The sequence below is a fragment of the Cynocephalus volans genome, chromosome 2, assembly GCF_027409185.1.
Source record: "Cynocephalus volans isolate mCynVol1 chromosome 2, mCynVol1.pri, whole genome shotgun sequence".
NCBI lineage: Eukaryota > Metazoa > Chordata > Mammalia > Dermoptera > Cynocephalidae > Cynocephalus > Cynocephalus volans.
Window position 1 is genome coordinate 115,662,227 of NC_084461.1, and position 15,744 is coordinate 115,677,970.

Below are 15,744 nucleotides of genomic sequence, written 5' to 3' on the forward strand. Positions count from 1 at the left end.
TGAGGCTGGAGAGATAAATGGGACTTCATATGCTGTGGAATTTTGAGTTTATCCTGAAAGTTTTGGAAAGCCATTGAGGTGTTTTAAACTGGTGCATGACATGATCATATTTGTACATTAGAAAGGTAGATCTAGACATAGGATGAAAATTGGGAGGGGGAAAATGGTGATAAAAGAGGAAGGAAATAAGTTAGGAGGCTACTGCAGTGACCTAGGTGAAAGGTGAAAGGGACTTGAAATAAGGCTGTGGCAGTGAACTGGGGATGGAGAGAGTGAAAGGGTACAACCCACAGGATACAGTGCTGACTAGATGTGATAGGAGGGGAAGGAGGAGCGAGTGGTGGCTTGCAGTACTGGTGGAAGTGTTGTTTACCAAAATAGGGAATGAAGAGGAGGAAGGGGTTATGGAAGTAAGTATCCTCTTTTGACATTCACATGGAGGTGTCCAGTAAGAAGTTGAATGTATGTGTAGTCTAAAGCCCAGAGAAGAGAAAATAGACTTACTAGGCATCAGCTTAGAGTTAGTAAGCTGAAGACATGAGAGAGGGCAGAAGAGGGACCTGGGACATTCTAGAGAATGCCAGTTTACGCAAGATGAACAAAAGCAGAGAGATTAGTGGGAAACCAGAAAAGAGTGTCCTGGAAGAAAAATCTCAGAATAATCCTTTCTCTGAATTTTTTATTTCAAGTTTTGAAAAGATATGTTTGCCTAGTAATTTTTAAGACTTGGAACAATTGCCCTGATGGACATTATCATTGTGACCACAACATTCATTCCATCTCTGCTCTGTTGTATAGGAGCCACACAATTAGAGCACTGAACCCCTGTGTTCATAGTGATTCCTAATTAGACTCAGTGCCAATCATGGAGGTCTTGCCTTCTTTAGCATTGATTGAGTTCAAGAGCTTGACCCAAGAAAGACATTCTGCTGCTGAGGGAGGCTGGTTCAAGAACGGCGGTAGAACTTATAGAAATGCCAGAGGAAGTTCTATGGAGACCTCAGGGGAATTTTTCTTTATTTCTAATAAAGAGCTGTTCCTCTAGATGCCATTGTGCACAGACGGAAGGCCTGACTTGCTACAACTCTGTGGCTACCAGCCTGAGACTAAAACTGACATGAGAAGGAAGGCAGAGCTGAGAAAACTGTAGGGAAAGGAAGCAGAAGCTCTGACTACACTGAGCATGCTGCCACTGGACCTTATGGTTTCAGCCATTTCTGTTGTTCTGGATGGTGGTTTTATTTTCAGAGAAGTGTGTGATGTGTGCATGTGAATGATACAGATGAATGGCAGTGTTATATACTAAATTGATATTGCTAGCCATATGTGGTAGCTCTGTGGTATATTTTTTAAAAACTTAAAATATTGTGAGCAAGATATCTTCTAATAGTTTTGGGAGGAAGATAGGAAGTGGGTAGAGAGTTACCTTAGAATTTTAAGGCATGAGAAAGAATGAGAACAAGATTAAGTTCTAATGGAAAGTAAACATTAAATAATAAATGTTTATTATTCATACCTGTGTCACCACTTTTACTAGTACATAATACACACTTTTTATGTAAATTTGTAAGAGTAGGAGTACATAACATGAATTAAATCTTTTTTCTAAACTTTGTATTAGGAAAATTATGAAACATCCATAAAAGTAGAGGAAAGAAAACCCCTCCCATGTATGTGGCACCAGCTCAGTTGTTATCAGTGGGGGCTGTCTTGTTTCACCTATAACCCGTCTCCCACAGGATAATTTTAAAACAAGTTCTAGACATCACATTTCATCCAAAAATATTTCAGAATATATCTGTAAGACATAAAGATTCTTTTTTAAAAACAGCTTTAATGAGGTATAGTTGATATACAATAAAGGGCACATATTTAAAGTACACAATTTGATTAGTTTTGACATATACACATGAAATCACCGCCACAATCAAGATAATGACATAATCCACTTTCCCCAGGTAACGACTGATCTGCTTTCTGTCACTATACGTTAGTTTACATTTTCTAGAGTTTTATATAAATGAAATCATATAGTATGTACCTTTTTTTGTGATTTCTTTCTCTCAGCATAATTATTTTGAGATTCATGCATGTTGTAGCACGTATCAATAATTCATTTCTTTTTGTTGCCGAGCAAGAACTCTTTAAGATAACCATAATATTACCACACCCAAAATAAATGAAAAGTAATTTCGTATTGTCATCTAATATCTAGTCAGTTTTTCAGTTACCTTTTTGTCCTGTAAAATGTATTTTTAGGGTTGGTTTGTTCAGATCAGGATGCAAACAAGGTTCACACAGTAGCATATCCTTTGAAATTAGCCTTTTCATTTTCTCTCCTCCTTGTGTCTACTCCTAATTATTATTTTATTATCTCTAATAATGATTTTTTGGGGATGTGTTATGCAGAGGTTATGCACAAGTGTCCTAGGAAGAGACATTTTGCCTAACCCCCTCCACACTAACATAGCTATTCATTGTTGTGTACTTGATCTTATGCAGAGTAGAAGTTAATATTTTAAGGGTAGCAACAGTTATTCAGATGGTTGACAGTCATAATAAAGTTTCCTATAAAGAATAAAGTATATTTCCAGGAAACATGGTGACTCTTTACTATAGACAATGGTTAATACATATCAGAGCAGAGTGCACCATTTCCTGTTTTTCTTTGCAGATGCCTCACTCTGGAATTCCCCTTCCTTGCCCATGATTTAAATCTTATGTGTATCTCAAACGCTTAATCAGCACACTAAAAAAGTGTGTCATTCCTTAAATGCCCACATTGTGCCTGAAAAATATTACATTTTTATATTTTAGAATATTTAATTACCCATAGAACCTAGGTTTTTGATTCATTAAGAGTGTTATAATAGAAGTCTAAAAAACACCTCAACCTGTGTCTGGATCCATCCTTCCTCCCTTCTCTGGAACCATATAACATTGAAAATCTTTTCTGTTTACTTTCAGTTTTTGTTTTTTCTTTTTCTTTACCTCTTTTACTGGATCTTTCCCATCAGAAATTAAGGATAATCAAGCCTCTCCTATCTTAAGGGGAAAATAATTCAGTTTTTCCGCATTTCCTATTCTCCCTTCAACTTCTGCCCTGTCTTCTTCCTGTCCAGAAGGCCAGACTTCTCTCCAGAGTTGTCTGTGTTCTTTTTCTCCTTTTTTTTTAACCTCCTAGGTTCTCCTCAGTCCCCTCTGATGTGTCTTCTGTGCCTGTTACTCCCCTGACACAGCAGTCACCAAGGTGCCTAGGGACTTCATGTTGCTGAATCCAGTGAGCAGAGTTCAGTCCTTAATTGACCACCTTCCAACTCTGTTGCCTGTTGCTCCTTGACACTTTCAGTACACACTACTGATTTTCCTACTGACTTTCAGGCTGTGTCTTTTCATCTCCTTTGATGGCTTTTTCTCTTCTATCCAATCTCAGAAAATTAGAGTTTCTCTATGAACTTATCCTCTAGGAAGTCTTATTAACTCAGCTTTGTTATGCTGGCGGCGCTCAATCTCTTATCTCCAGTTTTAGCCTCTTTCAGAACCCTATATCTGTACTTCTGTATCTGTCTGTCCTCTTGGTAGCTCTACTTAGATACCTTCAAATTCATTGTGTCTCAAACTGAATCTTTCACCTTCTTCCTAAGACCTGGTCCTCTTCCAGTATTATCTAACCCAGTGAATTGTACATACTCTTTTTAAATATGGAAGCTGTGCATATTTTCTTAACTCTCACCTCTCCCTCAATTCCCAAATCCAGCCAACAACCAAATAGTATTGATTTTATCTACTGAATACCTCTTGAATATGACCACTTCTTTCCATCTTTGCTGCTGTTAGTTGAATCCAAGTGATCCCTTTTCACCAACATTACTATAATAACTTGTCCTTTTGGCCTCCTCCAAAAGGCTTTCCACCTGTAGCTATTGTGGAGTAGACTTTTAAAGCCATTTGATCATGTCATTCCTCTACTTAAAAACTCTTTCAGTTATTTCCCATTGTTCTTGGGAGGATACACACTTCAGTTCTTTACATATGTACAAACCCTGTGTGCTCTGGTTCTAGATTATCTTACCATTTTCATCTTAGGTCTTTCTACTCTTTACTGTTCTCTAGCAACACAGTGCTCCTTCCAGCCTTAAGGAGGAAAGGACTGAAAGCTTCTGTTTTCATATCTCAAGAGCAAGGTTAGAATAGATGGCATGAAGAAACCTTTCAATATAAAGTCTGACTCCCAGCTCAGCAAAGTTCAAGTTGAAAATTATTCACTGTTTTCAGGTTTATAAATTAGTTATCTAATAGCACGGTCACTAGGATAGTAATAAGCTCGAGTCTTCCCGTCCTTTGGTTTTCAGTGTGAGAGTAGCCTCTTTGGAACCAGTTTAGTTATCTGCTTTTTGAACATACCCCCTCAGTAATCATAATGTTTGCTATATGATTTGTGGTGTGTGTTAATAATACCCCTCTTTCACAAGCATATCCACTCATTCATTCTTTCAGGAAACATTTCTGAGTGAGATGGCTGGTGGCCTGAGCACACCATAGTGACTCTTCTCCTCCACCATTGTCCTGTAGTAACTTAACTGTTAGAATAAATCGTTTGAAGTGGAGGTGTGGCTGCACGTAGCCTTCTGCTAAGCCTTCCAGGGGAAATGATGCAAATTTGGAATTGGTAGAAGGTGTTTCTTCATGTTTACAGGGCAAGGGCTGATCAAGATTCGGCCTGGAAGTAGGTCTCATTCTCCAAAATATGCCAGCTCCTCCCCTGCTTGAGAGGGCCCTCCCTCTGAGCCAAGTGGCACTGTCTGCATATCAGAAGCAGTTGTCCCTGCATGTTGATTACACAAGGCCTTGGGAAAAGTCTGCAGTCCTGCAGATGCCACTGTCCCATGGAACTTTACTGCTATCCTTTTTCTTTAACTGGAGGCGTCTGTCCTTTTCTGGAGTGTGCTAACAACATGGAAGCCCCCCTTTCTAACCTTCAGTCAAGGGGCTTACTGGGGAAGAAACCCCAGTAATTTGTCCTGCCCAGGTCCTGGGAAAGTGTATGTCCTATGATGGTGAAGATACATTTGGATGTGTCTGGACAAACAGCTTCCTAAAAAAGCAAATTTAATGGAAATATAATAGTATATTATCAAGAAGGAAAAAAAGGCACTAAACTACTGTTAGTATCATTTTTTCTCTGCCTTAATCCTAAAAAAGAGAAGCTAGCATTGTTTCTTCAGGCTCATTTGAGAATTTAAGCTTTATCATCCCAAACAAGAATAGCATGAAGGGAAGTGTATGTTGAATGGGGTGCGTGGGAATAAAACTGAGAGTCTGGGGAAAAGATGGGAAACATAGTGGAAGAGACCAGTGCGTTGCTGGCTTGCAGCATCCTAGATCACAGAAGAGCTGTAGGATGTCAGGTCTGTGGGTAGGGGCATGGAGTCTTTAATATAAAGAACCCCTAAGAGCACCTGAAGCATCAATATGCAAGAAGATAGCAGGAAACTAGTACATTGTGCTAAGAAATAGATTAAAAAACATAGACATAGGATCTGGACCATTTTAACCTGAAAGTTTTATATGATCCTGTGGAGCAGGACCCCCAAAAGATAGTTTGAATTTCTTACCAACTAAAAAAAAGGTCTTGAAGTAACTAAATTTAGAGAAATAAAGACATGAGAGTATTCTGCTCCCTAGTGTTATAAATTATAATTTGTACAGTCAAACATCTTAAGGGAAAAAACGAAAACCTATACTACAAATTCTCAGAGATTTAAAAATATTGTAATGACATCTCATAACAAAGAGCTCCTGTAAAGTAACCATAGTAGAAAAATAAAATAATGTGGCTACTACTAAAAAAGTTACTGATTTAGAGCTATCTGCATACTACTACTTGCAGGCCAGATCAAGCCTGCCACCTGTTTTTTAAATAAATTTTTCCTGGAACACAGCTACACTTATTTGTTTATGTATTATCTGTACCTGCTTTTATACTACAACGTCAGGGTTGAGTTAAAGCTACGATGGAGACTATATTGGCATGCAAGCTTAAAATATTTACTCTCTGATTTTTAGGAAAAAGTTTGTGGACTCCCAAATAGGATCAAGCGAAGTTATTTTCCAATATAGTGAAATTATAAAGAGAAATGAAAATATAAGAAATATACACACAGAAACATACACATTCGAATGTCTATATATCAGGAGCTCTAGAAATAGCAAAAAGGAACACATGGAGCAGTATCAAAGAAATAATAGAACACTTTTCTAAGATACAGAATACCACTGTTCAGATAGAGGGATCACCACGTGTCATGCAGTATTACTGGAAGGAAAACCCAGCAATGTCATTACTGAACTCTGAGGGTGAAGGACATACATATTTCAAAAGAATAGTATCAGGCTTCTTCTGGGCTTCTAATCTGCAACAATAAAAGCTAGAAGACAGTAAAACAGTGCATATCAACTTCTAAAATATGTGTGTGAACTAACTCTCCGTTTCTGTGGTTTTATAGAAAATCATGTTCTGACCCTGAGGAGCTGTCACATGGGACTGTCCTGATAAAATTCTAGGATTTATCAGGATCATGCCAACACTTCAACAGATTTTGACATAAAAATATTATGTTCAAAGACAGCCTAATCAAAAAAGTTTATAACGTGCCTTGGTTTGGAGGCAGGCTGCGGTTTCAGGAGCAGTGTGCTGCTGAAAGGGAAGCCATCTGGGTTAAGCAGAGTTGGTATTAGGTCCCTAACCCAGCTGTGCCAGTGGCCCCTCTGCTGAGGTGGGAGCAAGAACTCCAACTGGTGACTGAAGTTACTGGGAAATAGGGTTCAGCACCTTGCAAGAAGTGGTTGTCGGAAATTAGGGAGAGCCAGTAAGCCCCAGCCTCATTGACTGAGTTTGGAGAGAGTTTCATTCCCAGCCAGAATAGACCAGAAAACAGTGAATGGACTAGGACCAAATCTCCCACCCACAAGACAGCCAAATGACAGAATCATTCTAGCATGGAAAGGTAGCTGGGTATAATCTAGTAATAACCGTCAAAATATAATCAGTTTGTTAATGATGAAAGCTAGAAAGTAATATTTAAAATTAAAGTGTGTGCTCAAGTCACACTGTGGTCTTTGCTAACAATAATGGTGACTGATGATACTTCTATATTTGTCTCATTTTTTAACTTGGGAGAGTGCGGCGCTGGGAGCGCTGCAACGCTCCCGCCGCGGGTTCGGATCCTATATAGGGATGGCCGGTGTGCTTGGTGCGGCCGGTCACAAAAAAAAAAAAAAAAAAAAAAAAAAAAGAATAAAACTTAAATGGTTATATGTGGATGGCCAAAGCAAGACCGAATATCTATTAAGTTCTAAATAATCTATTACTTTGCTTTACTAATCATTTTTTGTGCATATATTTCTCTTGAGTTCATCATAAGAGGTAATTGTGGTGGTCTAAGAGGCATTTTTGTATCCTAGGCAAATTTATTATATTATTAAACAAAGTCATTTATCTATAGTATATAAGTTTTTGTTAATAAGATCATTTTCTCAACACATCGTTTCCCATATTTTAGAAAAGGCGACGACGGATTGACCGAAGTATGATTGGAGAGCCAACAAACTTTGTACACACCGCTCATGTAGGATCAGGAGACCTGTTCAGTGGAATGAATTCAGTAAGTATGATGCCGGAATACATACAGCCTTGGGGCATGGTCATATGAAACCTGTGTGACTGGTACATAGGTTTTTAATAACAGTGTGCTAAATGAATTTGTAGACACTGAATATAAATATATAATGTGAGCATAGAAGAGAGAAGAAAGTGAAGGATGAAAAATTAATCTCTCCTCTAATTTGTCAAGTTATATATTTGTTTCTATTTCTTGTACTACTAAACTCTTCATGGCTGCATTTCTCTTGAATAAATACTTTAAGGATTTGAGTTAAGAATAGAGGTTAATATCCCATTCTCATGCTCCCACCAAAGGGACTTGGAGATCAGCCTTTTAATGTGTAATCTCTTTTTGTTCTCTTAAGATCAGTTGGTTGCCTCTTGCAAACATTTTTATTGCATTTTCTTTATAAAATATTAGCCTTTATCTGATATTAGCATGTTTGTGATTTATTTATTTACTATAAAATAAGTTCTTGGGCACTAGGCAGAGGATTAGAATTTGCATCTCTTTTGGGCAGCAAGAAATTGTCATATTTGGCAATAGGAAATGAATAACCATAAATAACAAAGATCTGTTGGGTGTCTTTTACAGAGGTTTCAGTGAACTTCAGAATAGACTTTAGATTTACACAACTGAATTCTTCTATTCCTTAATTTTCACCTGAGAGAAAAGCGGAATGCAGTACAATAGAAGAAGCACCAAAAGGGTTCTAATGGGGCTCTGCCTCACTTGTACACTTAAGCGAGCCACTAAGTATTAAGGGCCTCTTTTCTCTATGCCTCAAGTAAATAGGTGTCTAGATGATCCCTAACGTGTTCAGAACCGGAAAGTCAATAAGGTTTTATAAACATGAAGTTATGATACTGATTTACTGGAGCATTAACAAGATTTAATAAGAGAACAGGGACTTTAAAATAGAATGAGAATCCTGGATATAGTGAACACCTTTGTCGCTTGTTACTAGGTAAAGGAATGACATTTGTTGTTTCCTAGAAAGGCAACAGTTTCTTGGTTTTAAATTTATAGGAAAAATAATTTGTTTCACTTGTCCGCTTTTGTGGAAATGTAAGATATATCATACTGCTGTCAAAATAGATTCAGTAGCTTTTTCCAGGATCAACACATCATGAAAGACCAAAGGGACTCTATTGCTTTTTTAGTTCATGGTATTTGTTAACCTTTTAAATCTTGTTTATGGACATTTCAGAATTTCCTTTAAGATTGCTCTCTGGCATTTCTGTCTCAATGAAAATCCTGTCTTTGGTAAAATTAACTTTTTTGCTTGCCATAAACTTAGGAAGAACTTTAGGACTGTACTTTGCAGACCTTCCTCAGTTTAGATGTATGTCAAGGTGGGACCTCAGCTATTGTACAGGTTCTACCCTGAAGTCTCTACCAACCTTCTCTGCAACTGATGTCGATTTTTTGTGAAGTATTTAAGCTTAAAACCAAACGTGTCTCCCGAAGGTTTTTTGTAGTCATTTCATATGTGAGTTCATTGTCTCTAAGTGATAATCACCATCCCACCCCCACAGAGCACTGAGTTCCTGCTGTTAGTAAGGGCATTGTTCAATCAGTATGTTTCCTGAAAGTATCTAACTTGTATAAGCCTGACTCAGAGAGATGTTCTCCTATATAATAATAGTGCAAATAAGACAAAAACATAAATACATATGCTGCTGTTTATCCAAATAAATATTTTCTCTTGTCTATAGTAAGAACTGAGCAGCTAGTATTATGAACATGGCTTGATGCATGTTCATGGATTATTGAGTTGTCAAATGACTTGTATTTTCTTTTTTCCCTGAAATATGTTGTTCTTCCCAAGACTACCTTTTATACTAACTCCTTGCCAGAAAAGATTTCTGTTAACTTTTCAGTAATATAACCCTATTGTGTTAAAATATTGTATATCCACAGTTACAATAATATGTTCAGTCTCAACACTGGCAGGTTATGAGAGAATCCAGATCCTCTAGTTCGAAATAGAGTAATTGACTTTTGGAGGAAAAATACTTTTTCTTTCTTAGAATCTGCCTGGCACTATGAATACACAATGTAAAACATAAAGATCTTTTAAAATTAGGCGTAAAATATCTACAAAAGCTAATGTGCTGTGTTAGGTAGGAAATTACTTGGTATCAGGGATGAAATCAAGTCTGTGCCTCAGAATGTGATGTTAGCTACTATAAAGGGGCAGATAAGGAATTTGGACTAATGTCATATGGCAGGCCATAGTCTCCTCAGACTGCATCAACTGAGCAAGTTTACTTAAAACTAATAGGCCTATGGATTTTCATTTCTTTTTCTTACACTCTTACCTAAAGTAGTCATTTGATTAATGTGAATACAGATATTATAATAACACTTTATTATGTGATATCATTGGAGTAAGATGTTCCATATAAGTAAATTTTTTGGATCAGTAAAAATGAACTCATTTAAGGGCCAAATGCTTTTTCTCACTTAAGCCCTTTTGATTTAAATAAGCTATGCAATATATATTTTGCTTTTTTCTTCTCTTAGTATATATTTAAACCTGCCTTACTGCAAAAATAAATTAGCCAAGTCTTGCTACTTTCTTTAAACATAGTATATTGATGCAGGATCACCAATGAAAAAGCACCTTGCAAATATAAAAGTAATACTTTATATTATTATGAGCGCTTGGTAAGTATTTCATAAGTAGATTAATGAATGGATGGTGCCTCAGTTGTGTCCCCCCTCCTGCCCTGCCCCCCAGTTGTGGAAGTATGAAGGGCCCTTGGAGCTTATTCCATATGATCCTCGATCAGACCGCAGGTGATCTGACTTTCTTCACTGTTAAGCCATCACTTCCAAAATCTTATTGCTTGTTTTTCTTTTCTAGAAATCTAGCCTGACTCTCTAAATCTCTGCTTCCATACAGCTTCTGATATATATGAACTAAGATTGTCCATAATGATACACTAAAGCACGTCATAGTTTGCAAATGACTTTATGTACCATTGTTTCAGCAAATTAAGAAAATACCCCAGCATTTATATATCTTACATTCTATCAGAAAATAGCCCTACAATGTGGTTAGGAGAAATTATCATTTTAACCATTTGACAGATAAGAAGCCTGATATTCAGAGAGGATAAATAGTTCATCCAGTTACAATATTAATAAATAAACCTGGAGTATAATTCATCTTGGATTCTTAGACTTTTTTACTTTATTAGACTATATTAAGACTGTAATTTTACCACATAGACTTTTAAGATTTATCTTTCGCTGGTCCGGTTTCGTTCATGCTTATTTTCTTATTTCTGATTTTATTCTAAGTAATTGAGGTGATCATATATATACGTGAGGTGTCTATAAATTAAGATACTTGAGCTTGAGGAACAGAAAGTTGAGTTGAACTGTATTTTTTTTTTCCTTTTTGACAGCTGGCTGGTACAAGGATTGAACCCTGGACCTTGGTGTTATCAGAACCACTCTCTAACCAACTGAGCTAACTGGCCAGCCCTGTTTTTGACTGTTTTTGAAATGTTACCAAGTGCCTTATGAATTACAAAACTGACTTTTAATAATTGGGAAGTAATGAAAGTAGGGGGAAGTGTGGGATGTTGCAAAACATGTTTCAGTTACTAGCCTCACCGTTTGCTTTTGTAACCAGAAAATTTTTAAGTCCATGAAAATGTATAGAGTTTTGTTTTCCCTTTATAAAAGTGCCCTTCTGAAAAGAGCAACCCAGGAAATATTGGGAAAAGAATCAGTTAATTGCAGTGGACCTTGTTCCTGACTTCCATTTGTTTTGTTCTCTTTTGTTTTAGGTTAGCTCTATTCAGAACCAAATGCAGTCCAAGGGAGGCTATGGAGGAGGAATGTCTGCCAATGTGCAGATGCAGCTCGTGGATACGAAGGCAGGATAGCCCTGGGTCCCTTCTACAGTGAGTACCTCAGAGCTGGGGGCATGGACCTCAAGGCCAGACATGGCCAACAAACAGCTGACTCCACAGACAGCCTTAATTAATTAAGCCTTGGGGTTAAAAAACTATGTTTTGTTGTCTTATTATTTTTTTAAAATGTGAATTTACTGGGAGAGACAAAAATATTTTACCTGGTTAGATGTTTCAAAGAATGGTCACAGGCAGTTACTACATTTGAATATGTTTTAGGTTATTCTTTTCCTTGTGAATAACTTTAAGTGCTTTGAGACATCTGGTTGGGGAAGAGGTTTTGCTTGATATTCTGGTGATAAGATGCTTTATATGTTCTGTAAACAAGAGTGAAATTATTACTTTGAGTATTGATACTGTAGGTAATCTCACAAATAGTGGAGTAACTTTATAGTTAACACTTTATTATAAATCTTTTATTATAAACTTTTCAAATAAAAAAAAAGACAACTTTTAAAAATGATGAACCCTGAAAGTATAAAAATAATTTTAATTTTTCTTTTGGTTTTATAGGTCATTGTGAATTTCTATTTTCTCTGTCCACTATTCTGTAATTTTTTTTTTGTCTTGTGATTGCAGTTCTTTTATTTTTAATTATTAAAAAAGAAGTGTGATGGCATCTTGTCACTCTCTTGTGATTACTCTGGTGAGACATTACTATTCTGCTCTGAAGAAGATATTGTCAGATGAATCCTGCATTTTCTTCAGCTGGCATGCATGCCTTTGGACTTATGGACAGAGTTCTTTGAATTGTAGCTGAATTTTCAATGTTTAATCAATATGGATCTGATCTTAGCATGATCTTTTTTGTGAATGCTAGCTCCATTTTGCAACTTTTTTCCATTATAAACATTTTTCTTTCCACCTTTAGCCCTCTGCCTTATGATTTTATTGGTAAGCAAGGACCTGCTATTGTTAACTTGTTGCCACTTATGTTTATGTATATTTTGGAAGGTGTGAGACCACAAGCACAATGATCATTTTTATTTGTTTGAAACTTCAACAGAATATATATCTGCATGCTTTATGAGGTTGCTTTGATGAGAGCCCATGGGATGCCAGAAATTAAATTTTTGTTGCTGCCATGGGCGGATGATACTGCTGCTATTGGATAGAGAAAGTTTAGCTGTGGCACCAAGTCACATCAGTTTCACAGAAAAAAATGACTTGTAGCATATTTTAGAAGTATGATATTTTGGTCTTTTTGGTTAGAATTGTAATACAAGAAAAGCTTGCATTCATAAGGCATTCATTCTGTTTTAAATGTTCAGTATATTTATTTTGAGAGCAAGAACCTGTGATTGTAAACAGGTATGTTATGTATCTGAGTGTTGTGGTAATACTTTCATCTGCTCAGATTCTCAGCGTCTTCATCTTATTAGCTATTCATTTCTTTGTGTATTCATTCTCTTTTATTTTTACTTGTTTTTATTTTATGTTTAATATTATGGTATTCAGTTGTTTCCAGTAGCAGTGTGTTGAGCTTCTGGCCTGTACTACTAAGTGCAGACCTCCAGAGTCATTGGCTTTTCTGTATTCTACATATTTGGGGGGCAGTGCAAGTTGCCAAGAGCAACACACTGACCTGACTGAATTGTTGCCAATGAAAACAACCTATATAGTAACTTTCTATGGTATTAGTAAGAAGCCATTGCTCAGGTTCCAAGATATGTTCATCTTTCACAAATTTTGTGTATTTCAAATATTTTTATAAACGTTTCTTCTTCCCTACCAGAGTGTCATGATAAGCCATTGTCAGTCGTTTATGCTCTCATTAAAATGTTTAAATCCTATGTCAACTTCAGGCCTATATAACTACATTTGGTAGGATTAACATTTCATGCAGCAAATGTGGCTTAATTGAAAACTTACTTAGAGAGCTATAAGGAATTAGGTAATAGAATAAAGGAACAATGATTTTTTTTCTCTTCTGCCTTCGTTTGTCCCTTTTCCTTCACCTTAGTCCCAGGACCTTATGAAACAGGTAATTGAATAAGTGTTAGGTTTATGTAGGCAAAACACAGAAGTATTTTTCCCCCAATTCTTTTGAATTTAATTTGCCCAGTATAGCCAGGTACCAGATTACTCAGTCCTTGTATTTTACAATTTTGAGCATTCATAGGTGTCAATCCCAACCACAGAGAGAATCTGTCAAGAAAAAATCATTCAGACTCTTCAAAATAGGCATTTTGCAGTTTGTTTAATAACTTCTAAACTTGAATTCATCTGTTGTCATTAATTCACTGTGTGGACATTGTACTCTGGAATTTGCCTGAGTACCATTGTCATTCTGCTCAACCAGGGTCAGTTTCCTGACGGGGACACTGCTGTGTGCAAGCTCTTTAAAAGATGGATTGGATTTTCTTGGCATTATCAGCACTTATGCTATTTAGTCTACTTATATTTTGACTTTTAAAATTAGTAAAACTTTTTAACTTGTCACAGAACTCCTAGAACAACAATACAGGGAACCATTGTCCCTTTTCCCCAACTTATGATTTTTCCAGTCACTTTTTGCTGTTGCTCCGAAGACCAGTGAGTTTTGGAGCATATCTCCATGTTATGCCAAAGGCTGGGCTCTTCAGCCTGTTACTGTTCTGCAGCTGCCACTAGCCTCACAGGCACAGGACATGCACTGTTAACTTGTGTAGGAGCATATGCTAAGGGCACCTGAGAAAGTGCCAATAAAATCACAAAATAAGAAAATTACAAAAAAGATACTAACCTTGGACATAAGTTTTTTAGGGAGGCTTCAGGATATTTGAGAGTATGAAGCGAGGCAGCTTTCCCACATTCATAAATGGGATCGTAAATCTCTAGAGGCCATTTGTTCCTCAAAGTAGTTTATCTCGTTTTTAAATTGAAGCTAATTTTTAAAATAGGCTTTTTCTGCTCAAAATTCATTATACTGTTAGTATTTTGCTGAAATATATGCTAACAACTGTTAAGCAAGGGAAACTGAATGAAGATTTAATCACATGGATTCTGTTAGCAGTAATCTGCATTCTGTGAAAGAGGTCCTTTCCCGTGATATAGGCATGAAGCTGTGCCAATAAGCATGGAGTAAAATGTTAACTTTATTGATCTGGGTTCAGCATTTCCAGTGCAGCATTATCAGTGGGCCTAATACTTTGTGAATACATTAGCTTCCACTTTTCTTATTAAATTATAGCAGTTTCATTATAGAGAACAAGTTTGCCTTGATTTTGTTTAAAATGACTTCTGCTCAGCACCCAGAAGATAAAATTGACATATTTTTATAATATAAGCATACTTTTTTTGTACATTGTGTTCATTCTTGAATAAAGTGAGTTCAGTGTTGGCTTGTAGATATTAAAAAGAAAGTATTGATTTTGATTTAATAAATGTTTTCTTTCAATCCTGGCTTGGTTTTTCTTTAGTTTTTCTCTTCTTTCAAGGAATTATTTGCCAGAATTCACTTAGAGCACCTTTTTAGCATTCTTACCTATTCATTTATGACTACTATTATGCAAAAACAATAGATCACTTTTCTCTTTAAAAGAGGGTTTAAATTTCTGTAGTTGTAATCTTTAACTTCACAGTTTACCTTATAATTCAACAAATGCCAAATCAGAATGAAACTTAAATGTTTGGAAATAGGAGTTCTTATAAAAATTATATAAGGTAGGATGAGATGGCTATTCAGCAGAGATAGGTAAGAAATAGAAATGAGGTGGAGAAGTTTTTAAAAAATATTAATATTCCATTTCTTCAAGTTTTTATTGCTTGTCAGCCATAAATGATACTTGATTTTTAACAAAGGTACCAACTACCTACTCAGTGTTCCATGCCGAAGCATCTTGTCCTCACAGTATATATAAGATTTAATTAAATTAAAATGAAATAAAATTAGGAGTTCTGTTTCTCATACTAGCCACATTTCAAGTGCTTAATAGTGGCATGTAGCTATCAACTATTGTATTAGAAAGTTATAGAACATTTCCATTATTACAGAAAGTTTCGGGAGTTTAGAATTTGCTCCTAAAGTAATTTAGGATAGTGGTTCCCATAGTGGGTGATTTTGCTCCCAAAGGTAACATTTGGCAATGTCAGGACACATTTTTGGTTGTCACAACTTGAGGAAGGGGTGATACGGAATCTGGGAGGTGGAAACTAGGAATGTGGCT

At 36.4% G+C, this 15,744-nt stretch overlaps 1 protein-coding gene across 3 annotated transcripts in view; it reads left to right on the forward strand.

Moving 5' to 3' along the window:
* CDC42SE2 (CDC42 small effector 2) overlaps nucleotides 1–14,980 on the forward strand; it is a 110,105-nt gene extending 95,125 nt beyond the window's left edge. For 2 of the 3 annotated variants that reach the window (XM_063086427.1, XM_063086430.1), the window contains 3 exons: nucleotides 7,563–7,664; nucleotides 11,471–11,587; nucleotides 12,110–14,980. In XM_063086427.1, coding sequence (XP_062942497.1) covers nucleotides 7,563–7,664; nucleotides 11,471–11,569 — 201 coding nt within the window. In that variant the 3' untranslated portion in view covers nucleotides 11,570–11,587; nucleotides 12,110–14,980. The remainder of the gene's footprint in view (nucleotides 1–7,562; nucleotides 7,665–11,470; nucleotides 11,588–12,109) is intronic. The other variant, XM_063086428.1, reaches the window with a different exon arrangement.
* Nucleotides 14,981–15,744: the final 764 nt, after the last annotated feature.